Source organism: Falco cherrug, chromosome 1 (assembly GCF_023634085.1).
Source record: "Falco cherrug isolate bFalChe1 chromosome 1, bFalChe1.pri, whole genome shotgun sequence".
NCBI lineage: Eukaryota > Metazoa > Chordata > Aves > Falconiformes > Falconidae > Falco > Falco cherrug.
The window spans coordinates 78,533,367-78,552,840 of NC_073697.1; the positions used below are offsets into that span (position 1 = coordinate 78,533,367).

Below are 19,474 nucleotides of genomic sequence, written 5' to 3' on the forward strand. Positions count from 1 at the left end.
GGCATAAAAAGAATGCTGGGGCAACCACTGCCCCATGCTAGCAGATTCCTGCAGAAGTCCAGGGAAGAAACAGGTTCTGCAGCAGACCTTCTGATCTCTCTTCAGAGTGATACACAGTGGAATAAACGTAGTTTTTGAAGAAAAGTGACAGTACAGAGATGATGAACTGTGAGCCAAAACCTCTAATTTCCCCTTCCTGATTCCAAATTTTCAAAAGAAATAGACATTTCTAAAAAACCACAACAAAACCAAACAGCCCACAAAGATCCCACTGCTCTTCAAGTAAATTATTCCTCTCCGCTCCGCCTTCCTACAGAGGATTTCGCTGTGAGCAAAAAAATTCTGTGTAACACCAATAATTCATGGATTTGTGGGATGAAGTATTAGCAGCAGTATAAAATACATGTAAGCCACAACCTGTATTTTTCCCTGTTACGTTAGTTAAAATGAAAACAGATGTAATGAAGATCTAGAAAAATCTGAACTATCATTCAAATAAAAGATGTTTAATCTAACTTGTAAATAACAAGCACTCCCCTTTTTTGTGAAGATGCTTCAGACAATAGCTGCCAATCAAAATTGTTATTTATGCAGCATGAACTCCCTGAAAACAACATTGTCAAACATTCAAATTATAAATACAAGACCTCCCGTGCATCGTAAGACAAGCTGAAAATCCTCATAATGTAAACAACACTTAGTTTTCCTAGCTTTTTGTAAGTTACACTGCAAGAAACTGTCCTTTCTCTAACCTAAATCCCAGATTTGAAAAATGTCAAGAGTGGCAGAGAATAGAAATAATTATTGAGCTGCTTGATATCAACGCTGTGGCCACAGAATGATTCCCAGTGTCTACCCAGCATGAAACCTGCCACTACAGCTACTAACATCACTGGCAAAGTTGTTGACAACTGAATGGCTTGATGATTTAATGCTTTTCTCCCCCCATGAAGAAAAAGTGCTTTAGAGCAGTACTGACATCACAGATAAGCTCTAGCAAGGAGGCTTACGTGTACTGCTTGCTATGTGACTATCTGCAAACACAATGAAAGATCTTCCCCTCAGGAGTACAAGTTATCTTTCAGTAATATTGTTTTATTTATTTTGAATCCCTTCATAAGATCATGGAGAGGCAGCAACATGTAAAATTAAGGCTGGGATGACTTAAGAGCTTTTCCTCTTACAAGCCGTTTTAAAAGTCTGCTGCCCTCATGTCAAACATGCTTTGAATAACTGGAAGAAACAGGTGATTTACAAAGGAAGTCAACTGGTAACTCTGTAGTGACTGAACAGTATGATTTGACAGTGGTCCTTGTTATAGAAGGTTCACTCTGAAACAAAATGAGCGAAGATGAGCAGTTGCACATGAAAGCTTTCCTAGCGAAAGAAACACTTCAAAAATCCATTCCATCCATTAACACAACACTGGCAATGCTCAGTGGCTGTGTTTACAAAGCAAGTTCCACTATGATTATATTGTCCTGTTTCTTTCTCTATTACTCTCTAATTTAACATATTTATACTGTACCATTTCTGGTATATACTTAGAATATGTATAGTGAACAACACTCTTGTAAAATCTGTAAGTGTCACTCAAGAAATCCCCAGAAGATGGCTTCCATGCATAAACTTGCAATTAACTTCTGGAGTCAAGCAAGGATCTTTCAGAAAACCTGGCTCAAAGTATTTTTAGACTTAGACTCAATGGATTCATATAAAAAAGTAACCACCTGCACATCTATCGTTTTCATGAACTATACATGCTCCACAAAGAGAAAGTTAACAGCTGCAACTGGTTTGCTGGGACCACACCAAAAAACGACAAAAGGAAAGAGAAATACAATTTATTATAAAACATGTTGAAATAGCAATGACTTAGCCGACTTACTGCTCTGCTGTTCTAGGCAGAACAAAATGTGACTGAATGCTCTCAGGAAAGCCAAAACAAAACTACAGCATAAGTATGTTGCCGCACTAAAATCGCTTTCTCTTGATAATTTCTGGTTTCCAGCTGACAGGATGAGTTTCTTCAGTCTAAAGGGAAGAAAGAGAAATCTCATAAGGATTATTTTTAACTTGAAATTAACTTGTAATTAGGGTTTAGTTGCAAATATTACTCACATTGTATATATACTCTATTTCATACGTAAGACTAATTACCTAATCTACTGCGCAAGTAATTTACTCATATGAAATTTTATACCATCCCACTGTCTGAAGTATGTTACTTGTTCTAGTGGTGGTTGTTGGGTTGGGTTTTTTTCTCCCACAACAAGGATAAAAATCAGGTTGCCAACGGCATTTCAGAAACACTGCAGTGATCAAAGCATAGGAACAGGAATTCCAGAGACAGTCCTTCCAGCGATATCTGTATCAGTATCGGCAGATGTCATAGTCCAGTTTGCCCAATGGCAAAATGGTAAAACTTTCCTTATTCCTTTATATCTAAGAGTTGCTCCGAGTCTAACTCAATGCAAAAATTCCAAGGTTTAAAAAAAAAAATATCCTTACATCCTTTATATTGAAGACATATTCTGATAAACTAATCTACTGTCTTCTCCATTAGTAAATGGATTCAGATTTGAGATTAAGTTTTAAAATAAGCTATTTATTCTGAAGTCTAAAAGCTGTCAAGGCAAATGACTTATCTAGATAATATACAGAAGTACAATAAATCTTTAAAATGTAATCTTTCTGCTAATTCCCATGTTTTAATCAATACAGCTGCACACAGTTCCCTATTGGATTCAAAACGCAATGTACATTACTGTATTAGATTTCTCCACGCCTCATCACACAGGACTTCTGCAGAAGAGTTGACACACCTGGGACTTACTTGTACTATAGTACAGTGTAAGAAATCAGGAATGCAGAAACTAGCTACTGTCCTTTTAACTTCATTACATACACATTGCTTTCAAACTTCAAAAAAATGGATTACACAAGCCTGTGCACGTTCCTTGCTGATATGTGTTGTATTTGTTCAAAATGTTTTAATTTCATGAAAATACATTAAAAAGACACTTTGACATACCGCAGTATCATCTTCTTTGTATACTTTTATGGTTTTATCAGCTTCAGCAGTTAGCAATCTGCTTTCTGACTGATCAAAAACACAAGCAAATATTCCAGATTCACTGTCCAAAGAGCCTGGCTGCACAGCTGCGTGTACCCTCTGGAAATTGTATCCAGTTCTCCAGTCCCAAAGATGCATAGTACCATTATCAGCTAGAACAAACAAACAAACTTACTTAGTTATTTTAACCAGTTGATTTCTATTGGTTTTCTAAAACAGTATCATGAAAAACTAATTAATACACCAGGAATACATCAGCTATAACATTGATTTAGAATAGCTCAGTACACCCTACAAGTTTTATTATTTTCTACTGGATTTCTTCTTAGTTAAGGCCGATCTTGTTTAAGGCAGTTAATGGAAGCTTCCTCCGAATGTCATCCAATTTTGCATCAGATAACCCAGACAGAGATGACAGACTACATTACAAGGCAAGTGCAGCAAGTTGCTTTGCAGGGACTGCAAGTACTGGCATTCTGTGTATCAAGCTCCCTCTTTGGTAGCTCCACTAAAGCTGAACAGAGGCATCACCCTGTCAAAAAGATTACAGACATTAACGAGTCTGTAATGGGAAATCAGCTTAACGTTTGCAGATGTTCTATTTCAAGTAAAGTTTAAATCACTGCCAGTATTTCTGCTATTGGCATCAGCTACAGGGTATTCAAAGCAATCTGAACTCCATATTCAGAAGGATGCGCTCAATGTAATTTTTCAGGTACAAAACCCAGCAGGCTTCCAAAGCACTACCCAGCCAAATCAGATCTATTAAAAGCTTCTCCACAGCTGCCGGCTAGAAAAGAAATCCAGATATTTCAAGAAAGGTGTTTCTACAGTAAAATACTCTAAGGTAACTTCAACTCATTTTAATTCAGCACCAACTTCTTTGAAGTTGCTGTAGATAGTACAAAGACGTAAAGAGGGGAAAATCAATATTCAAATTTTATTTTTTAAAAAAGTCTCAAATAATATTACTAAAACGTGAGGGGGTTTTATGCAGAGAAGGAACAAGTTTTTCTAGAGCCTCAACTACCACTAACACAAAACAGTCCTAGAAAGACTTCTGAAAAGTGTCTTCAAAAGACTATAGAAATATGAGCCCAGTCCAGTATTTTGTCAAGTTCTTGTTCTCACTATGAACGTGCCCATTGTCAAACGGAGCTTTATCCAAGTTTTAAAATCAAGGGCTCCCTTTATACATCCTTGAAAACATGACCAGGGTAAGCTGACAATATAAGTTATCTTCTGACTCCTGCTTAGCGCATTCCCACCTTGTTCCACATCCTTACCCTACAGGGCATGCTGTATCCAGTGGGACCAAGAGCACATGGGACCAAATGCACTTCAGTGTTCCAAAGTGTAACTTAACTTTTACTTTTTTTTTTTTTAATGCTCTGGTTACAAACATAGATATGTTTTTCATAAGTATCTGTTGCTGCAAATTCATGGATCTGTCTTAAACTGGTTTATCATGTAAAATGCTGTGAATTGAGTCCCATCCTTGTTTACAACTACCCAAAAGAATAGACAAGCAAAACCAAGAGGTGAAAACTCAGGCTCTGTAAATCATATGGAGCAATACTGTCTAGCCTCCTAATTCACTTGCCTCTGGCTGCCAGAGCTCTCTCAGGACAATCTTGTAATTAAACAACTGGTTTAGGACCTCAGAGATTTGGGTTTAAGCTCCTGATTTAACTCTGTTTTCCCATGCAATCTTGGACCATTTCTCTAGAGCTCAGCTCTTGAGTTGTAAAATTAGCACTTCCTTTTTCCATACTGTTTACTATTTCCTGTTTATAACAGCATCTACATTAAAAACACACTTACCATCTCCCTACTACGTATCACAATGACTTAATGGAAAGATCTGAATGCAGTTGGGATTTCTAGAAGGTACTTTCAAAAAAGCTTGTCACTAAAAAAGGCCTACATACATGCTTTGTCTTATCCAAACAAAACTCTCAGAAACATCACAGATTATAGTTCTAGTAACACATACTTCCAATAAAATATTTTTAATTATGGTGCTTGGGTAACTAATACGAAAAATGCTACCAAAAATTAATCATGATCAGATACAGTAAGCATTCAGGATTCTCCTCCCACCCCCACCACACAGACATGTGACTACAAACTAATAGCTCTAGGACTTTGGGGGCTCACAGGCCACTAGCAATACTCTAACATATCAGATGATTCTTAAATTCTTGAAGCTTTTGAGTGAAAGAATTAAATCCAGGTGTCACAACAGAAAAAAAAAATCTCCCCATAGGTACTGGAGCCAAGTGGTTAGTTTCTTAATTTCAGGACACAAACATACAATGTCACTAAGTAAGCATGGGTTTGATTCACAGAGCCAAAGAAAATTTGGAGATTAGCTATCAATCTTTTAAACACAAAGATAACATCAGAAAAAGTGTGCAAGAAACTTTGAGACAACTGAACCAATGCACTTGTGCTGCATAAAGAACAGGGAAGAGTTCACATTTAAATGGTACAGCAAGCTTTAGCAAGGTGTTCCTATATCCTCTATCCATTCTCACGGCATCAGCACGTTACTAAGAGAAGCCAAAGAATCAGATGTCTCCCAGGCAGCTTCCAGTTCCCACACAACTCCTGAGGGGACACGAATGATGAAGAGATTCATAGAGGATGGACTCTGCAGCCTTGCGGCAGCAGCCAACTAAGAGGAGGAAACCTCTTCCTTGCAGCACATCACAAGTCCTTTCAAGTGCATTTTTGTGCATGCAGCTCTGACACCCAAGACAGAAGTGGCCCTACTCACTATGAAATGACATTGTATGCTGTAGCAGGATTATAGGCCCAGATAAAGGAAAGCTCAGTGAACATCTTCGTCCAAGGACCTCCAGCCATACATACACAGAGTGAGAGGGGAAATAGGAACATATACTTCTCATTTTTACCTCCTGAGACCAGAACACCATCAGAATTTACAGCCAGCGTGTTGATAATAGCATTGTGACCAGAGAGGTTCTGAATGAAGTTTCCATCTGGGAACTTCCACTGCTTAATATTATCTGGAGAACCAGATGCAAACGTGTAACTGAAAGAAAATAAGCACAGTATATTAAAGTTCAAAATAGCTGTAGAAATGGCAAACATCCTTCATTGAAACTACTGTTAAAAGCTAGTTTCAAAGTTACTTAATACTAAAACTGCTTTTCTGACATTTTCACTTCACATAAAATGAAGCAATTTTATGAAAGTCATGAATTACCTATTTCTGTTTCCTTTCTGTTCCACAGACTAGCTAAATAGAAATCCTATGCCATATAGGATTTTTAATATGCAAACAAATATTAAATATGCACATTAATTTCTTGTCAGTTGTTATTCTGGCAAATTTTCAGGGCATTATCAGCAAAGGTATCACAAAAAAAGCAAACCCCAAACAAAAAAACCCAGTATTAGCTAGTCTTCCAAAACTACACAGCCAAAGATAAAGAACTGCAAAAAAAATGAACTATAAAAGATAATTTGTTACTGAGTTACCCTGTAATAATCAAATCCCTCATTTTAACATATGCAAGCAGTTACAAAGGTTATTTAGGTGGCACATGCAAAAGACTGTAAGAATACTTTCAACCGTCAAAATGTCTAAGCAATTTGCTGACTACTTAATAGATCCTTGAATTAAAAAAAATAATAGTACAAAATACTGAAATATTACAATATAGAAATTGCAAAATATAAAAAAAGTCTAGGCTGACAGTTGCTACTGCTTGATAAGAACACTTGAAGTTTATTTTCAAACAGGTATGACAGATGAAACAAACCAGATTTTTTTTTTCAGCATATAAATAAAACTAGGACATTTCTCTACTATAGCTAACAAGCATATCACAAGATTTTTACAGTTTTTCAAGCACACATATTGGATCAGAATTTATTCATATCAAAGATTTTGAATTTATGCACTAACAAAATTTAATTTTAAAATACTAAAAGTGCAGAAGTATTGCAGTTCTATGTGAATTCCTTTTCTACATTGTTTTCATGGGGATTTATCTGAACAAGCACCAGTTAATGCATCAAAATGTAGCATCTAAATTCAGAGCACTTCCATCAACACCTGCTTCAAAGATTAAATATTCACAAGAAATTTAAGGCCAGTTATATTGCAATGTCTTGTGCAGTGAACCACATTCAATAAAAATCCCTTACTTTTTCACATTATTATGCCCCACCATTCTAAATCATCACTGACATTGGCTTTGCTGTCACACCCAACGTTCCGAACTGTGAAAGTGTAAAACAATGAGGATGACTTACTGTCTTGGATGTAGCACTACTGCTCTTACAGATTTCTTGTGATTTGTTAAAGTAACACGAGTTTTTCCTGCCACTAAATCCCAGAGCCGTATGGTAGTATCATGACTGCCTACAATGAAAAGAAAATAAAAAACTAGTAGAAATCACCATATCAATTTATCACCATTAATTTAACAAGGCAACCAAAACTTTATATGCAATAGAGAAAAATATTATGCTTGTTATAAAAATATGATATTAACACCACCTCAGATGAGAAAGATGCTGTGTTGTAATAGTCTTTTTATACAGTTTGAAATTCAACAACTAAGTAGTTACGCAGAGGGAAAGATGATGCACTTTGTATTTAACCATGGTACTGGACTCTTCTTAACTGAACTAGGAGAACTGTGAAATAGCACAGAAAATGCAAGTCTCAATACATATTAAACAAAAACCGTAAACACCAGCAACAAAGGCAGTGCAGAAAAGCATTCAAACAATGCATAGCTACATTTGCTTAAACATACCAGTAATACTATGAAATAACCATTGCATGGCCCATTTTAAGTAGAAAACTAGTAAGTGAAATTGAGTAAATTAACAAAATCATCATGAACCTCACAATTACTGAAAAAATACATTAATGATTAGGTTTTTCAATTACTTGTGAAGCCATGCCCGCTATACCTGTAATAATTTGTGGTTCTGCAGCTTGGCACTTCACTGTTGCTACCGCATTTGTGTGTCCTGATAGTGTGTGCACACTGGCTTTCGTCCTTACATCCCAAATCTATGAATTCAAAGTCAGTCAGTCAGTCAGGGGTCAGTAACAGGTGCATATTCAACTTATTTTAGGCACTATTATTGTTTATAATTTATACATTTAGGCTGTATTTTTCATCCAACAATTCACCACACAACTGCCTCAGCTGGCAAATTTCAAGGGGAGCAAAGAGCCTGGCACTGAATTTCCAGACATACAAGTAACAAATTCACCATAAGAACCATACCATCTTCTAAATACTAAGTGATCCTATATATACACTATGTAGTCTACCTACTAAATTAAGAAATAAAACATCCTGAATTGATGCATTTTTGTGTATTTGCGATTCAGTTTTATCAACAATGGAAGACAAAGCTAACATAAATGATCTTAGGATTTTCATTTTGATTCATGTTAACATTTGGTAAGTATTCACTTTTACAAATGGAAGACATTGAAACAGAATGACATATTAAGATGTTAAAAGGTAACAATGCTATACTTACTCGCGCTGTTGAATCTCTGCTGCACGTTACCAGTACATCTATTGTTGGATGCAAGTCTAAACCATAGACAGCACTTAGATGACCATGGTAATGCCTGATAACCTAGATGAACAAAACACACACACTAAACTGGATATTTGAAAGAACATTCAAAATGCTTTTTATATTTGCCACTATCAATGAATTCAAATAAAAGAAATGACAACTTACCTTATTGTATTCAAGATCCCAGCATTTCACTTGTTTATCTTCTCCACAAGAGAAGAGGTATGGACTTCTTGCACTTACTATCACCCCTCGTACAGTACTGATGTGTCCCGTCAAAGACAATTTCAATTTGCCACTAGCGAGGTCCCAAATCTGCACCAAAATAGGTATTTTGAGGTAGACAGGTAAAAGCTACACAGTGATAGTCTGGGTAAAGAGCCCAGAGAAAATGCAGCAGGATCAGTTACAAGTTTAAAATTACAATAACAAACATTTGATCTCCGGCTCTTGCCATGTAGTAAGTGAAATCTCAAAAAGTATCAACAAATCCTTTATGACTAGGCAATAAAATAATACAGGTAGTAAAAATGTTCCGCAGTTCATTATTCTGCAAGCACTAACCAAGAATTTGTTTCCAAGGGCTGAAGACTTTTTTTTAAATAAAAAGAACACAAAAAACACCAAGCCCCCACAAACTATGTCAGTGATTTCTTCAAACCTCTTACCTTTATGGTTCTGTCAGCAGAGCCAGTTACAAACCACTGATTTCCTGGTTCTACTGCAATACATCTCACCCAGCCCAGGTGACCACTGATAACCTTTAGAAAAAACAAACATTTTTCTAAAACTGAAATAATACACATACATCTGTTAATATAATTTTCATTCTCCAACACTGTAACAATATGTTAGTATTCAGCAAGAAATGCATAGTTCCCAAGAAGTCATACGTGAAATTAGCTCTGAAAAGGGCTTGATTTCTACTTTAGCTAAATGAAGAGACTACTGGAAATTTACATGTCATACACCAGACTTGGGGAACTTGCAATACAGAAAGACCCTGCTCCTATAAGTAACGTTTTCAAACCCTTCTGAAGTCTGTAACAATGTGGCTCAACTCTTGAGGCTTTGCAGAGAAAGACTGTATTCAGGCACAAGTTCCTTACGCTGCTGTATAATGCTTATACAAAAATAAAGAGCAATTATATAAAATCTGGGCTATTAAATCCCATTGCCATATAATAAATAAAACAACACCACCTCCTTTTCCCCAAATAAGGGGTAATATGAGTTATGTCAGAAACTTTCTGATAACAAAACACTGCAGACTGATCTCACAAGAAAAGCTCCACCAATACACGACTTGCATGCAGCAGTCTTTCTGTTTCTCTAATCTCTCTGAAGTCAGACAACCAAAATCAAAACCTGTATTTGGTTTCACTTGATGTCATATGACACATACCGTACCACAGCTCATTTCAAAAGATCTAAAAAGCACAAAAGTCCTTAGGCAGAAATACTCTGGAAAGCTAAAGTGGATTCTTCTGACCAGATGAGACCACAGCCACACAGATTTTAGATAGTGGTCTAATTTCTTCCTAGTCTAGGAACAGAAACAGGCATTTCCATAGGAGAAATCAATGAAATAATTAATTCAAACTATTTTAAGTCCCCATCTGTCATAAATTACTTCAAGCTTAGGAAGACCAGTTAAAATGCAGATGTTAAGTAACAGATGAAACCCACATTTGCTGTTCCAGCTATGCTTCCATTTCCAAATTGCTAGAGCAAGCTTTGTCCTGTTGAGCAAGGATATTGACAGCAAACCTCCACTAAAACTGTTTAAATGTAGAATTAGTACAGTGACTTAAATGATATTTACAGTCTCTCTCCAAAAAGAAAGTGCTCCTAACAAGTACACATTTTTCATTTGTTTACCTTAAAACTCTCAGAAGTTCATTCTAGTGCCATTTTATTCAAATGGCATTTGCCTTAATTTTTATAGAGCACATTCCAATACTGCTTTATTTAGAAAATCTATATATTCCTTTGAGGTCAAGAGTTTCTTTGAAAAATTACTTTTCGAGGTTAGCCTTAATACCTACACATAGTGCTAGATTTAGATTCAACAGTGTTAAAACAATACACTTCTGATACTAGAGCATGAGATTTTTAAATATCAAGGAAGGGTGAATATTATCTTAGGAATGTTAGGCTTTCTCAAAGTATGAAGTTGCTTAAATTTCAAAGTAAGAATCAGCTCCTTAGAAAAAAAACCAACATACACATTCAAACAGTTGCCACCTGAAGTTAAAAGATACATATGCTTTCAACAGATATATATGCTTAAGAGACTTTCCCCTTCAACTTAGCTACCTTGCCATACTCATCACCAAAACGTTTAAAGATGACATGAGATTTTGTAGGAATGGCTATTATTATTCCCAAGAAAATTAAAAGGTAAGTTAGACTAATTCAAAAACAAGACTAGAAGTTGAGCAAGCTAAACTGCAGACATAATTTCCAATTAAAAGTATTCAGCTGTTCTTCCCCATTTTCATCGCAAGCAAAAGAAGTCTGGCTGATTCAGACACTGACTGCCTTTAAGCGTTTTTGGAGACAATTTCATTACACTAATGTTGCTAGAGTACTACTTTAACACATTACTAGTTTCAAATTTTGCACCTTGTCTTTAGGTTCCTCTACCAAAGAATCTGACTAGAAAGGAAAAAACCAAACTCTGTAACAGATTTATCATAATACAGCTGCACCTATGTAAACAAAAGTGTAAAATTAATAATATTCACAAAATAATTTAGTAAGTAGAAAGAAAAATATGTGTAATCTAATCTCTGCTATTTAAGGGGTGAGTGTTGCAATCACTTTTCATTTGATTTCATTTTTGAGAATGAGAAGAAAAATTATGCTTTGAAGTCTTTATAAAACATAAAATGTTAATTTACTTTTACATGCACATTCACGCAATACATTTGTAACTTACTCTGTACAGTTTCCAAGGTGGATGCCACTGAGGTTTGGGCATGGTTGGAGCCTTCTTTGCCATTAACGCAGAATTTTTGTTTCCACCAGCTTCCACCATAGCCTGTAAATTAAAAGGAAGGTTACTCTTACGCTTTGTAACTCACCTCATTGTTTAAAATCTAAAGCCTCTTCACTCTGACATCGCAACACAGATTAAATTTAGCCAAGCAACACACAACGCACAAATTAATCCTGAAGCAATGTGAACACTACCACATTAGATGTGCAACAAACTCACCACAGACACCCCAGGAGGCTGCGAACGCTCAGATATTCCAGCATGTCTGTAAATATCACCCACACCAGCAGCTGTCCGATTTGCATCCAACCTACATTGAATGAAAATAGTTGATGAATTGGAATCAACTTTCTTTACCAAGTGATACAGTGTCACAGGGCTGCATCCAGTCAAATATTGCACACCTCCAAGGATGGAGACTCCACAACCTCTCTGAGCAACCTGTTCCAGTGCTGACCATTTCAAGGTAAAAGACGCCCACAAACAAAGCCTCACTTTCTTTTCTTTTCTATCTAAAGAGAATTTCCCTTGTTCCAAGTTCTGCCCATTGCCTCACATGACATCCAAGGGAAAAAAAAAAAAAAGCGTACAGAAAAATTATGCCTGGCCACACTAAAAGTAGTTTCTTTAAACATTTTATAAAACATTCAGAATACACAAAAGTAGCTCTTATCCTGACTTCTGTGTTCTGCCTTGAAATTCCCATATATAACAGAAGTGTTAAGGAAGTAACAAAGCAGTACCTGGACTGAGAAGCAGGAAGCGCTACAGCTAAGGACTGTGCTGCAGATTCACTAGGCATCCTCTGGACCTTAGTATCTGCTGTCAGAGCCACACCTTGGAAAAAAAATAACACAGCAAAAGCAAAGACAACTCTTTAAAAAAAAAATAATCCAGAAAAGTTTGTTATACAGACACACATATATACATACATCTGCAAACAAGGGCTTGTCACGCTCCTGTAATATTAAATCCCACCATTCAACGACACTGCTCTTCACATGCAAGTCAAATGATCACAATTTTTATTTTGGCCCAAATCCTTTCCAGCTTGATTCTACTACACATGTAGGTACACAATTTCTAGAGTAGAAAACAGTAGGATTCTGTCATTGGAAACTAAAAAAGTCTTAAGTAGAAGCAGCATCCATCTTCCTACCCAGCTTCAACTACTATGGAAATCAAAACATTGCAGCAATAAACATGATCTTGAGAAGCATTTGCTAACTTAGGTCCTTTAGTGCTGTTTATTATGCCATGCCTATGTGGCGGTTGGCATCGTGCAGTGGTGTCTGAACTACAAAAGGTTCAGTCCTACTGAAGTGAGAATTTCAGACTACAACTTACGATTTATAACCTCATCCTAAGAACAGCAGATCACTTTTTTTTAATTTAAAAACTCTTTGTTTTTATTTTTTAAATAAGTTTTGGTACAGACTAGTGAATTTCTCCTATTTCTCTATTTCTTTTCCTCACCAAAGTTCTGGCAAAAACAGTATTTGGGACAGATGCTCAGGTTAAAACAAGAAACAACAAAATAAATCTAATTTTTTAACCCTGACATATCTTGATTCTATTACAGGAACACTGAACTTGATGAAACCTCTGTTTTGTCAGCAGAAGCCCTGACCCCGCAGCTAGAGGCAACTATGCACATTTTTTTAATGGCTAAGGGTCCACTGAAGACTCATATTTGCTATCTCAGAAATCACACCACAACAGATTTTTCACTATACTTGTAATAAACTTAAGCACTAACAGTAAAAGATCAGCAGCTAAGACTGAACTGCCGAAAGAACAGAGCAGGACTGATCAATACCAGTGACAATTAGTAAAGGCCAATGTAACAACACAGAAATGTAGCCCTTCCAAGCACGGACAAAACAAAATGACACTAAAATTATTAGACCCTAATGTCTCTTTCTCAGAACAAGGTAGTAATACCTATAGCTTTCTGCTCTGGTGATGAAAAGCAGGATACATCCCCTCTTGTTATTCAATTTCCTTCAAGCTAGACAACCCCCACATTTGTTCACAACAAAATTCTAAGAGCAGCTCCTGCCACAATACTGGAGGCAGCAGAGACCTGTGGGTCCCTGCAAGTTCTCCAAGAGGCACAATATCAGAGAGGAGATTTTTAGAACATTTTTGTGATGATACCACAGCCAATGAAATCTCACGTAAATTAATTACCATCTCACAGCAAGCTCACATCCACTGAGGCTTAGTGAGAAGACACTGCATCTGCACCTAAACCCGCCTCCTACCTCCTATCCCAGAACACTCATCAGCCACCAAACTCTGTGCCTCAGTACTATGAAAGACCTGAATGGCATTTCCCACTACTATCAGGTATAGATTCACAGCAACAAGAAGACTGCTCCTGCTAGGATGGAGGATGCCTTCTTCTTACAGGAAGCAAAAAAACCCTAGAAAACACTCACAGAATTTTACTTACCAGGCCCAGGTGGGTATGGATGTGTACCAGTTATCATATACTCAAGTTCTTGTCCTAAAGAACAAAATGTTGTATTAATAATTACACTCTATACTGTACTGTAAATTATGTGCTTAAACAGGAAATAAACAGAGCAGGTCATATACATAGCAGAAGCCACCACTTCTAAAGCATTGCACTCAGGCATTTCTTATTTTCATTAATTTGTTCTGGTTATCTCAGTTTTCTAAAACTCAACAGTAAAAAAACATTTTTAAAATGGTGAGGCTACCTCTTACCAAGAGGGCCTCTCGAGAAAAATCCCCATACGGACTTCTGAAGTAAGTATAGCAGAAAAGGATCCATGTACACAAATAGCACACATGTCTGAAAGGTAAGCTAGTCATAACAACTGACTGTTTTACCAGGAAAGGAAAAGGTTCTTTTCTTAGAAGAATTTAATTATCTCTCAACATCTTTCACTTTCAGAATACTTCCAGATAAAATAATATGAGAAAAAAAAAATCTCAACCAAAATAAGGCAACATTTGGCACTCTTTAGAAGAGATGTTTCCATATGGGATCTACCTAACATGTCCACATTTTATATATAACCAAATATAGACTGAAAAAAACATGCAGATTTAAAACAAAGGTTTTCTGGTTTAATAACTGCACAGCAAAAGCAAGTCTGAAAAGATTCTATGAAACAAAATGAAAAACTTAAAACAACAGAAGAACTTGTCCTCGACCATCATGAACTTGTAAAAACGAGAAATACATCACTCATCTCTTTCTAGCACTTAAGTATAGCACATATTCATGTTATCATACAAATTACTCTTTCAACTAATGAATTACTGTAAAAATTCCACAGCATGCTATCACTACTTTGTTAAAACCAACTTCCTCCTTGTTTTGAATCACTTACCTCCTATGGACCTAAGCCAGAAAAAATAACAAACAATCAAAAAAATGTATTTTGATTTCCATATTTATGTCCAGTAGATCGAGAATGGACTGCACTCTTCAGATTCTACACCAGTGAGACTGTTCCAAAAAAAAACCTAAGGACAAATATACCTCTAAGAGCAAACTAACCTTGATTTCCAGAATACTGTTTGTGTCCATAGGGATCCCCAGTGTTTGGGCCTCCTTTCTCTCTCAAGTTTTCCTTAAGAGTAGGCATGTGTAACACTGAGCCATACTCTGTACGCAGCTTGACTGCCATCTTTACTTTGTGACTGTTGGAAGACATAACCATAATCCTGATTAAGTTTTGAAATATTTTAAAGGAGGTTTTATATCACATACTTTACAACTCTAATATTTTTCTTACCTGAAGACTATCCTGTTAACTCTATAGAAACACCTGAACTTTTGCCTTGGATGGAGCAATCACTAACATAGTTTAAAACTTCACTGAGTGCAGTACTTACCTTTCTTCATCTAACGGGATAGGCTTGGCATTATCAGCTACAAACATATCATGGGTTCTTTTCAGAGATCTGAACACAAGCGTGTGCACAGAATGCTTCTGCACTTCCTAAAATAATGAAAAGAATATTTAAATACATTTGGACACAATTAAATGAAAAATTGAAAACTGAAACATAAATTTTACTGAGCTGCAATTTCAGACTTCAGTACTGTTAGATGACATAGCACTATTTAGTTAACAGAAAACACCACTCTTCTTGAAAACTAAAAAAATGTTATGCGTTAATTGTTCTAATGCAATATTTACTCAAAATAACACTCCCTTTCTTGGAAACTGCCAGGACTTTGAAAAGCAAGACAAAAACTTTGATCAAACTTTCTGCACTGGCATCTACATGACAAATCCATGAGCGTGCAAGCTTTTTCCCCTCAACCTTTCCAGTTCTGTTTTTCTATGTAGACAATAAAGTAACCAATTCTGAAAACACTCCTGTAAATTTTACTTCACTATCACCATAAAAAGAGCAAGGGCAATCATCAGCTTCTGTGCACAGTGCCACTTTACATAAGCACAACACAGTTTGGGATCAAACTTGACAAAACTGGTCTTCCTTTTATAATTTCTGTTTGTTACTATAAGCAAAAACACACTTAAAATCCCATTCAGGAACTAAAAAGCAAAATTAAAAACCTATTAACTTATATAGAACATTTGCTTATAAACAGCACGATTTATTTTGTTATTACTATCTTCCTCCCAACAGACAAAAAAGAAATCATTAGAAAGCTGACCCTCCTTGCTTAGGGACAAAGCCAGAACTCTCCGCATGACTGTACATCTCTTTTGGCACTGGGTATCTCTCAACTGCCCAGCCTTCAAGATTCATTACACAGATGCTTTCCTTGTTAAGCCCTCTAAGCTCAGTTTTCCTGCCCTGGAAGTTGTTTCTCTGCTCACTGACCCATTTTGCAGTGGCTGTCACCCTCTTAACTCTGCAGCACCTACACAAAGGTTTTTGCCCTGGCTCAGTGAGCTCCTGCAAGGTCCAGGTATTAAGTGAAAAAAAACCCCAACCAACATTTGGAGTTGAGTTAGGAATTTTATACATCTGAAGAAAGAGATAAAAATTACAGCAGCTAATTACTGCTGAATAGTAATTAGCAGCTGTTGAAATCACCACAATGGTAGTAGTTAACACAGTGGCTCCCCAATAGGGAAGAAGCATCTACAAGTATTTTTTGACAGATGCTCTTCTGCAAAAAAACACTAATAACGTTGCATGGGGCAGCAGCCTTTGCATCTTCTTACATACTCCTGCCAACACCACCTGCTTTTCGACATGCATTATATTCACCCCATGGGCTATAAAACAGGCGGCCTTCTGCCCAGCTTCACTTCTAAGCCCTCCCCAAAAAAGCGGCCTTTTCACTGCCTAGCTGACAAAGCCAGTAAGCCACCGGAGGCTGGGCAGCACAGCATCACTTCCCCAGAGCCCAGCACCAATTCTGCACCCGGTAATCGGTCTGGCAAAGCAACACGGCTGCCTGCTCCTGCCCCGGACCCACGGAGTGCCACAACCCGCACCACGGCCACCCGAGGCAGAGCCCGCAGCCCTCACCCCGCCGAGAAACGCCCCTCTCGCCTCCTGCGGGCCATTCGCTGCCCCCGCGGCGGGGCGGGGGGGAGGACTAGGAAGATCTATCCCCACAGCGGCGCTTTCGCACCGAGGGGGATGCCAGGGTGGGGACGCGGCCCGGCGCCCCGCACACGCCTCCCCCCCGCCCGGCCCGGCCCCCTCACGGCCCCAAACCGCCCCGCTGCCCCAGCCGCGCTCCCCAGTCTCTCCCAGGGCGCCCCCGGCCCTCACCTCCACCATGGCGCCGGCCAACCCCACCGCCACGGCGCTGCCCCGGCCGCTATGGAGCCGCTTCCGGCGCCTGCCCCGCGCCGCACCGGCAGTGACGCATGGCGGGAGCGCGCAAGGGGCGGGCAGTGAAGGCGGATGGGGCGGGGCTTACGCCCCCCCCCCCCCCCCCCCCCCCCCCCCGCGGCGGGCGGAGGGCCGAGGGTTCGATCCCCGCCGGCGCCGTCCGAGCGTGCGGCGGGGGGTGGGACCCCCGCGGCGGGCGAGTCCGTGGGAGGGCTGCAGTGCCGGGCAGCGGCCGGGAGAGCGCAATGTTCAGCTGTGCGAAAGGCTCCCGGTGTTTCACCGCACCTGGCGCGGAGCGGTGAGGGGCGGGTGCGGTGCCTGCAGTGGCTCCCCGCGCTGAGGGGCGCAACGTGCGCTGCGCGGCCTGACTGCAGAAATCCTCGGCCTCCGCAGCTGCAGCTTCCAAGTGGTGTAGTCTCTGCGAGTTGTCAGGGATAAAGCCTGTTCGGGGAGCCACACAAAGCGTGTGTGGGCAAGAAAATAGTCCCAGGCCTGAAACACCACCTCTGAACGAAAGAAAGGGGCATGATGTGGGTGCAGGATGCTGGCTAGCCCTCATGGTTGGGCTTTTGGAAAAAGGATCTTTAGTTGTAGTCCGCAGGACGTCCTTTTGATGGAGATACATGTGAAGGAGCCAGCAAGCCCTGCCCTGGTGCCAGGGTGTGCCTTGTGACCGAGAAGAGCGTGTAGGGCCTTTCCAAACACATCCCAACACATCAGCTGATCCGTCACTTGCCTCAGTAAGCAGAATAACCAGATGCACACATACAAACTGCTCCCCTGCCATACCTGCTCTCCCCTCCTTGCCAAAGGCAGCACCTGGCTGGCACATGAGCTGCAGCCTCACAGCCACCTCACCCCATCACCCATGCCGTGCCCACCCCACCACGGAACAGGCTGCAAGCTGGTTTGGGCTAAAAGTTATCCAGCACAACATCAATTGCTTCAAACCCATACTCTTTTATTTACTACAGGATAACATTAGCCTGGGATTATTTCTGGCACATAAATCGCCTGCATGGTGTAATGGCCATCCCTTTTCTGGAGCTGATGCATCCTTCCTGGTGGCTGCACTGGCTGAACCATACCTAGTTATTTAAGATGCAGTGGTAACCAGGACTGCATTTTGCCACTATCCAAACTAGCCAGCTGAACAAGGCTTTTACCATCCCAGGTTAACTTCCATAAGCAGCTCCCACACCTTGCCCCAGCACAGCCACCGACCCCCCACAAGGTTTCAACAGTTCATCTGCTGTCCGGGATGTTTCTTCAGCCCACCATGCTTCTTGCCTCTGCTGTATCCAGGGTCTTCCTTCTCCAGGCTCCTCTCCCAGCCAGCCTCTTCTCATCCAGGCCCTCTCCTACATCCTGGACACTCTCTCCCCTCCCTCTGCTTCTTCCAGGTGCCTCTCTCTACCCAGTGCTCCTCTTCACAAGGTCCTTCCCCTCCCTCCCCCTTAGAGCTATTTAACTACTCAGCAGAACCAGCCACAGCTGCACCTTGTCCACATCAGCCAGCCCACCCCCTTCCAAGCCAGCCCACAGCTGTATGTCATCAATGTTAATCAACTCAGCTTCATTACCCTACGATTCCTCTACAGTTCCTCTACAGTGCTCCAAGTGGCTGTGACACCCAGTTCCTGGTCTGGTGGAGAGGTGTCCATTACATTGTGCCACTGACAGTGGGGGAGTGTTGCCAGCTCTGTTTCAAGCCAAGCCAGCCAGGTTTCATGTTTAACATGAGCACCTATTTTGGTAATCCATCCGGTGATGCCGGGGATCTCTGCTGGGTTTGGGAGCCCCTGCTAAAGGTCAGCATGGCACCACGAGGAGGGGGAGCATCGTCTGTCCTTGCTTTAAGTGCAGCCCGGGGTGCAAACTCCACCAGGCAGTGTGTCAAAATGGCGCAAGTCTGTCGTGTCCTCCCTGGCTGCTGGGGTTAGATTGAAGATATGCGAGGTTTAAAAGGAGATTTGGGGGGCAAAAGGTTTCAAACA

At 39.7% G+C, this 19,474-nt stretch overlaps 1 protein-coding gene across 1 annotated transcript; it reads right to left on the reverse strand.

Moving 5' to 3' along the window:
• Positions 1-1,828: 1,828 nt before the first annotated feature.
• Positions 1,829-17,520, reverse strand: PLRG1 (pleiotropic regulator 1). The gene is made up of 15 exons (XM_055716844.1): positions 17,415-17,520; positions 15,546-15,652; positions 15,208-15,350; positions 14,128-14,181; positions 12,413-12,506; positions 11,889-11,979; positions 11,610-11,711; positions 9,334-9,426; positions 8,831-8,980; positions 8,621-8,722; positions 8,036-8,138; positions 7,367-7,475; positions 5,998-6,137; positions 3,035-3,228; positions 1,829-2,034 (listed from the first exon to the last, which is right to left on the reverse strand). Exons 1-15 carry the CDS (start codon positions 17,421-17,423, stop codon positions 1,975-1,977), a joined length of 1,551 nt encoding a protein of 516 aa, XP_055572819.1. The 5' UTR covers positions 17,424-17,520; the 3' UTR covers positions 1,829-1,974.
• Between the last annotated feature and the right edge of the window lie 1,954 nt (positions 17,521-19,474).

What these genes read in the sequence shown, in the direction of transcription:
- PLRG1 (XM_055716844.1), bottom strand. An exon ending in GCAGAGATTCAACAGCGCGA is followed by an intron (nt 8,139 to 8,620) that starts GTAAGTATAGCA and finishes TTGAATTCATAG; the next exon opens with ATTTGGGATGTAAGGACGAA. An exon ending in AGAACCACAAATTATTACAG is followed by an intron (nt 7,476 to 8,035) that starts GTATAGCGGGCA and finishes TTTTCATTGTAG; the next exon opens with GCAGTCATGATACTACCATA.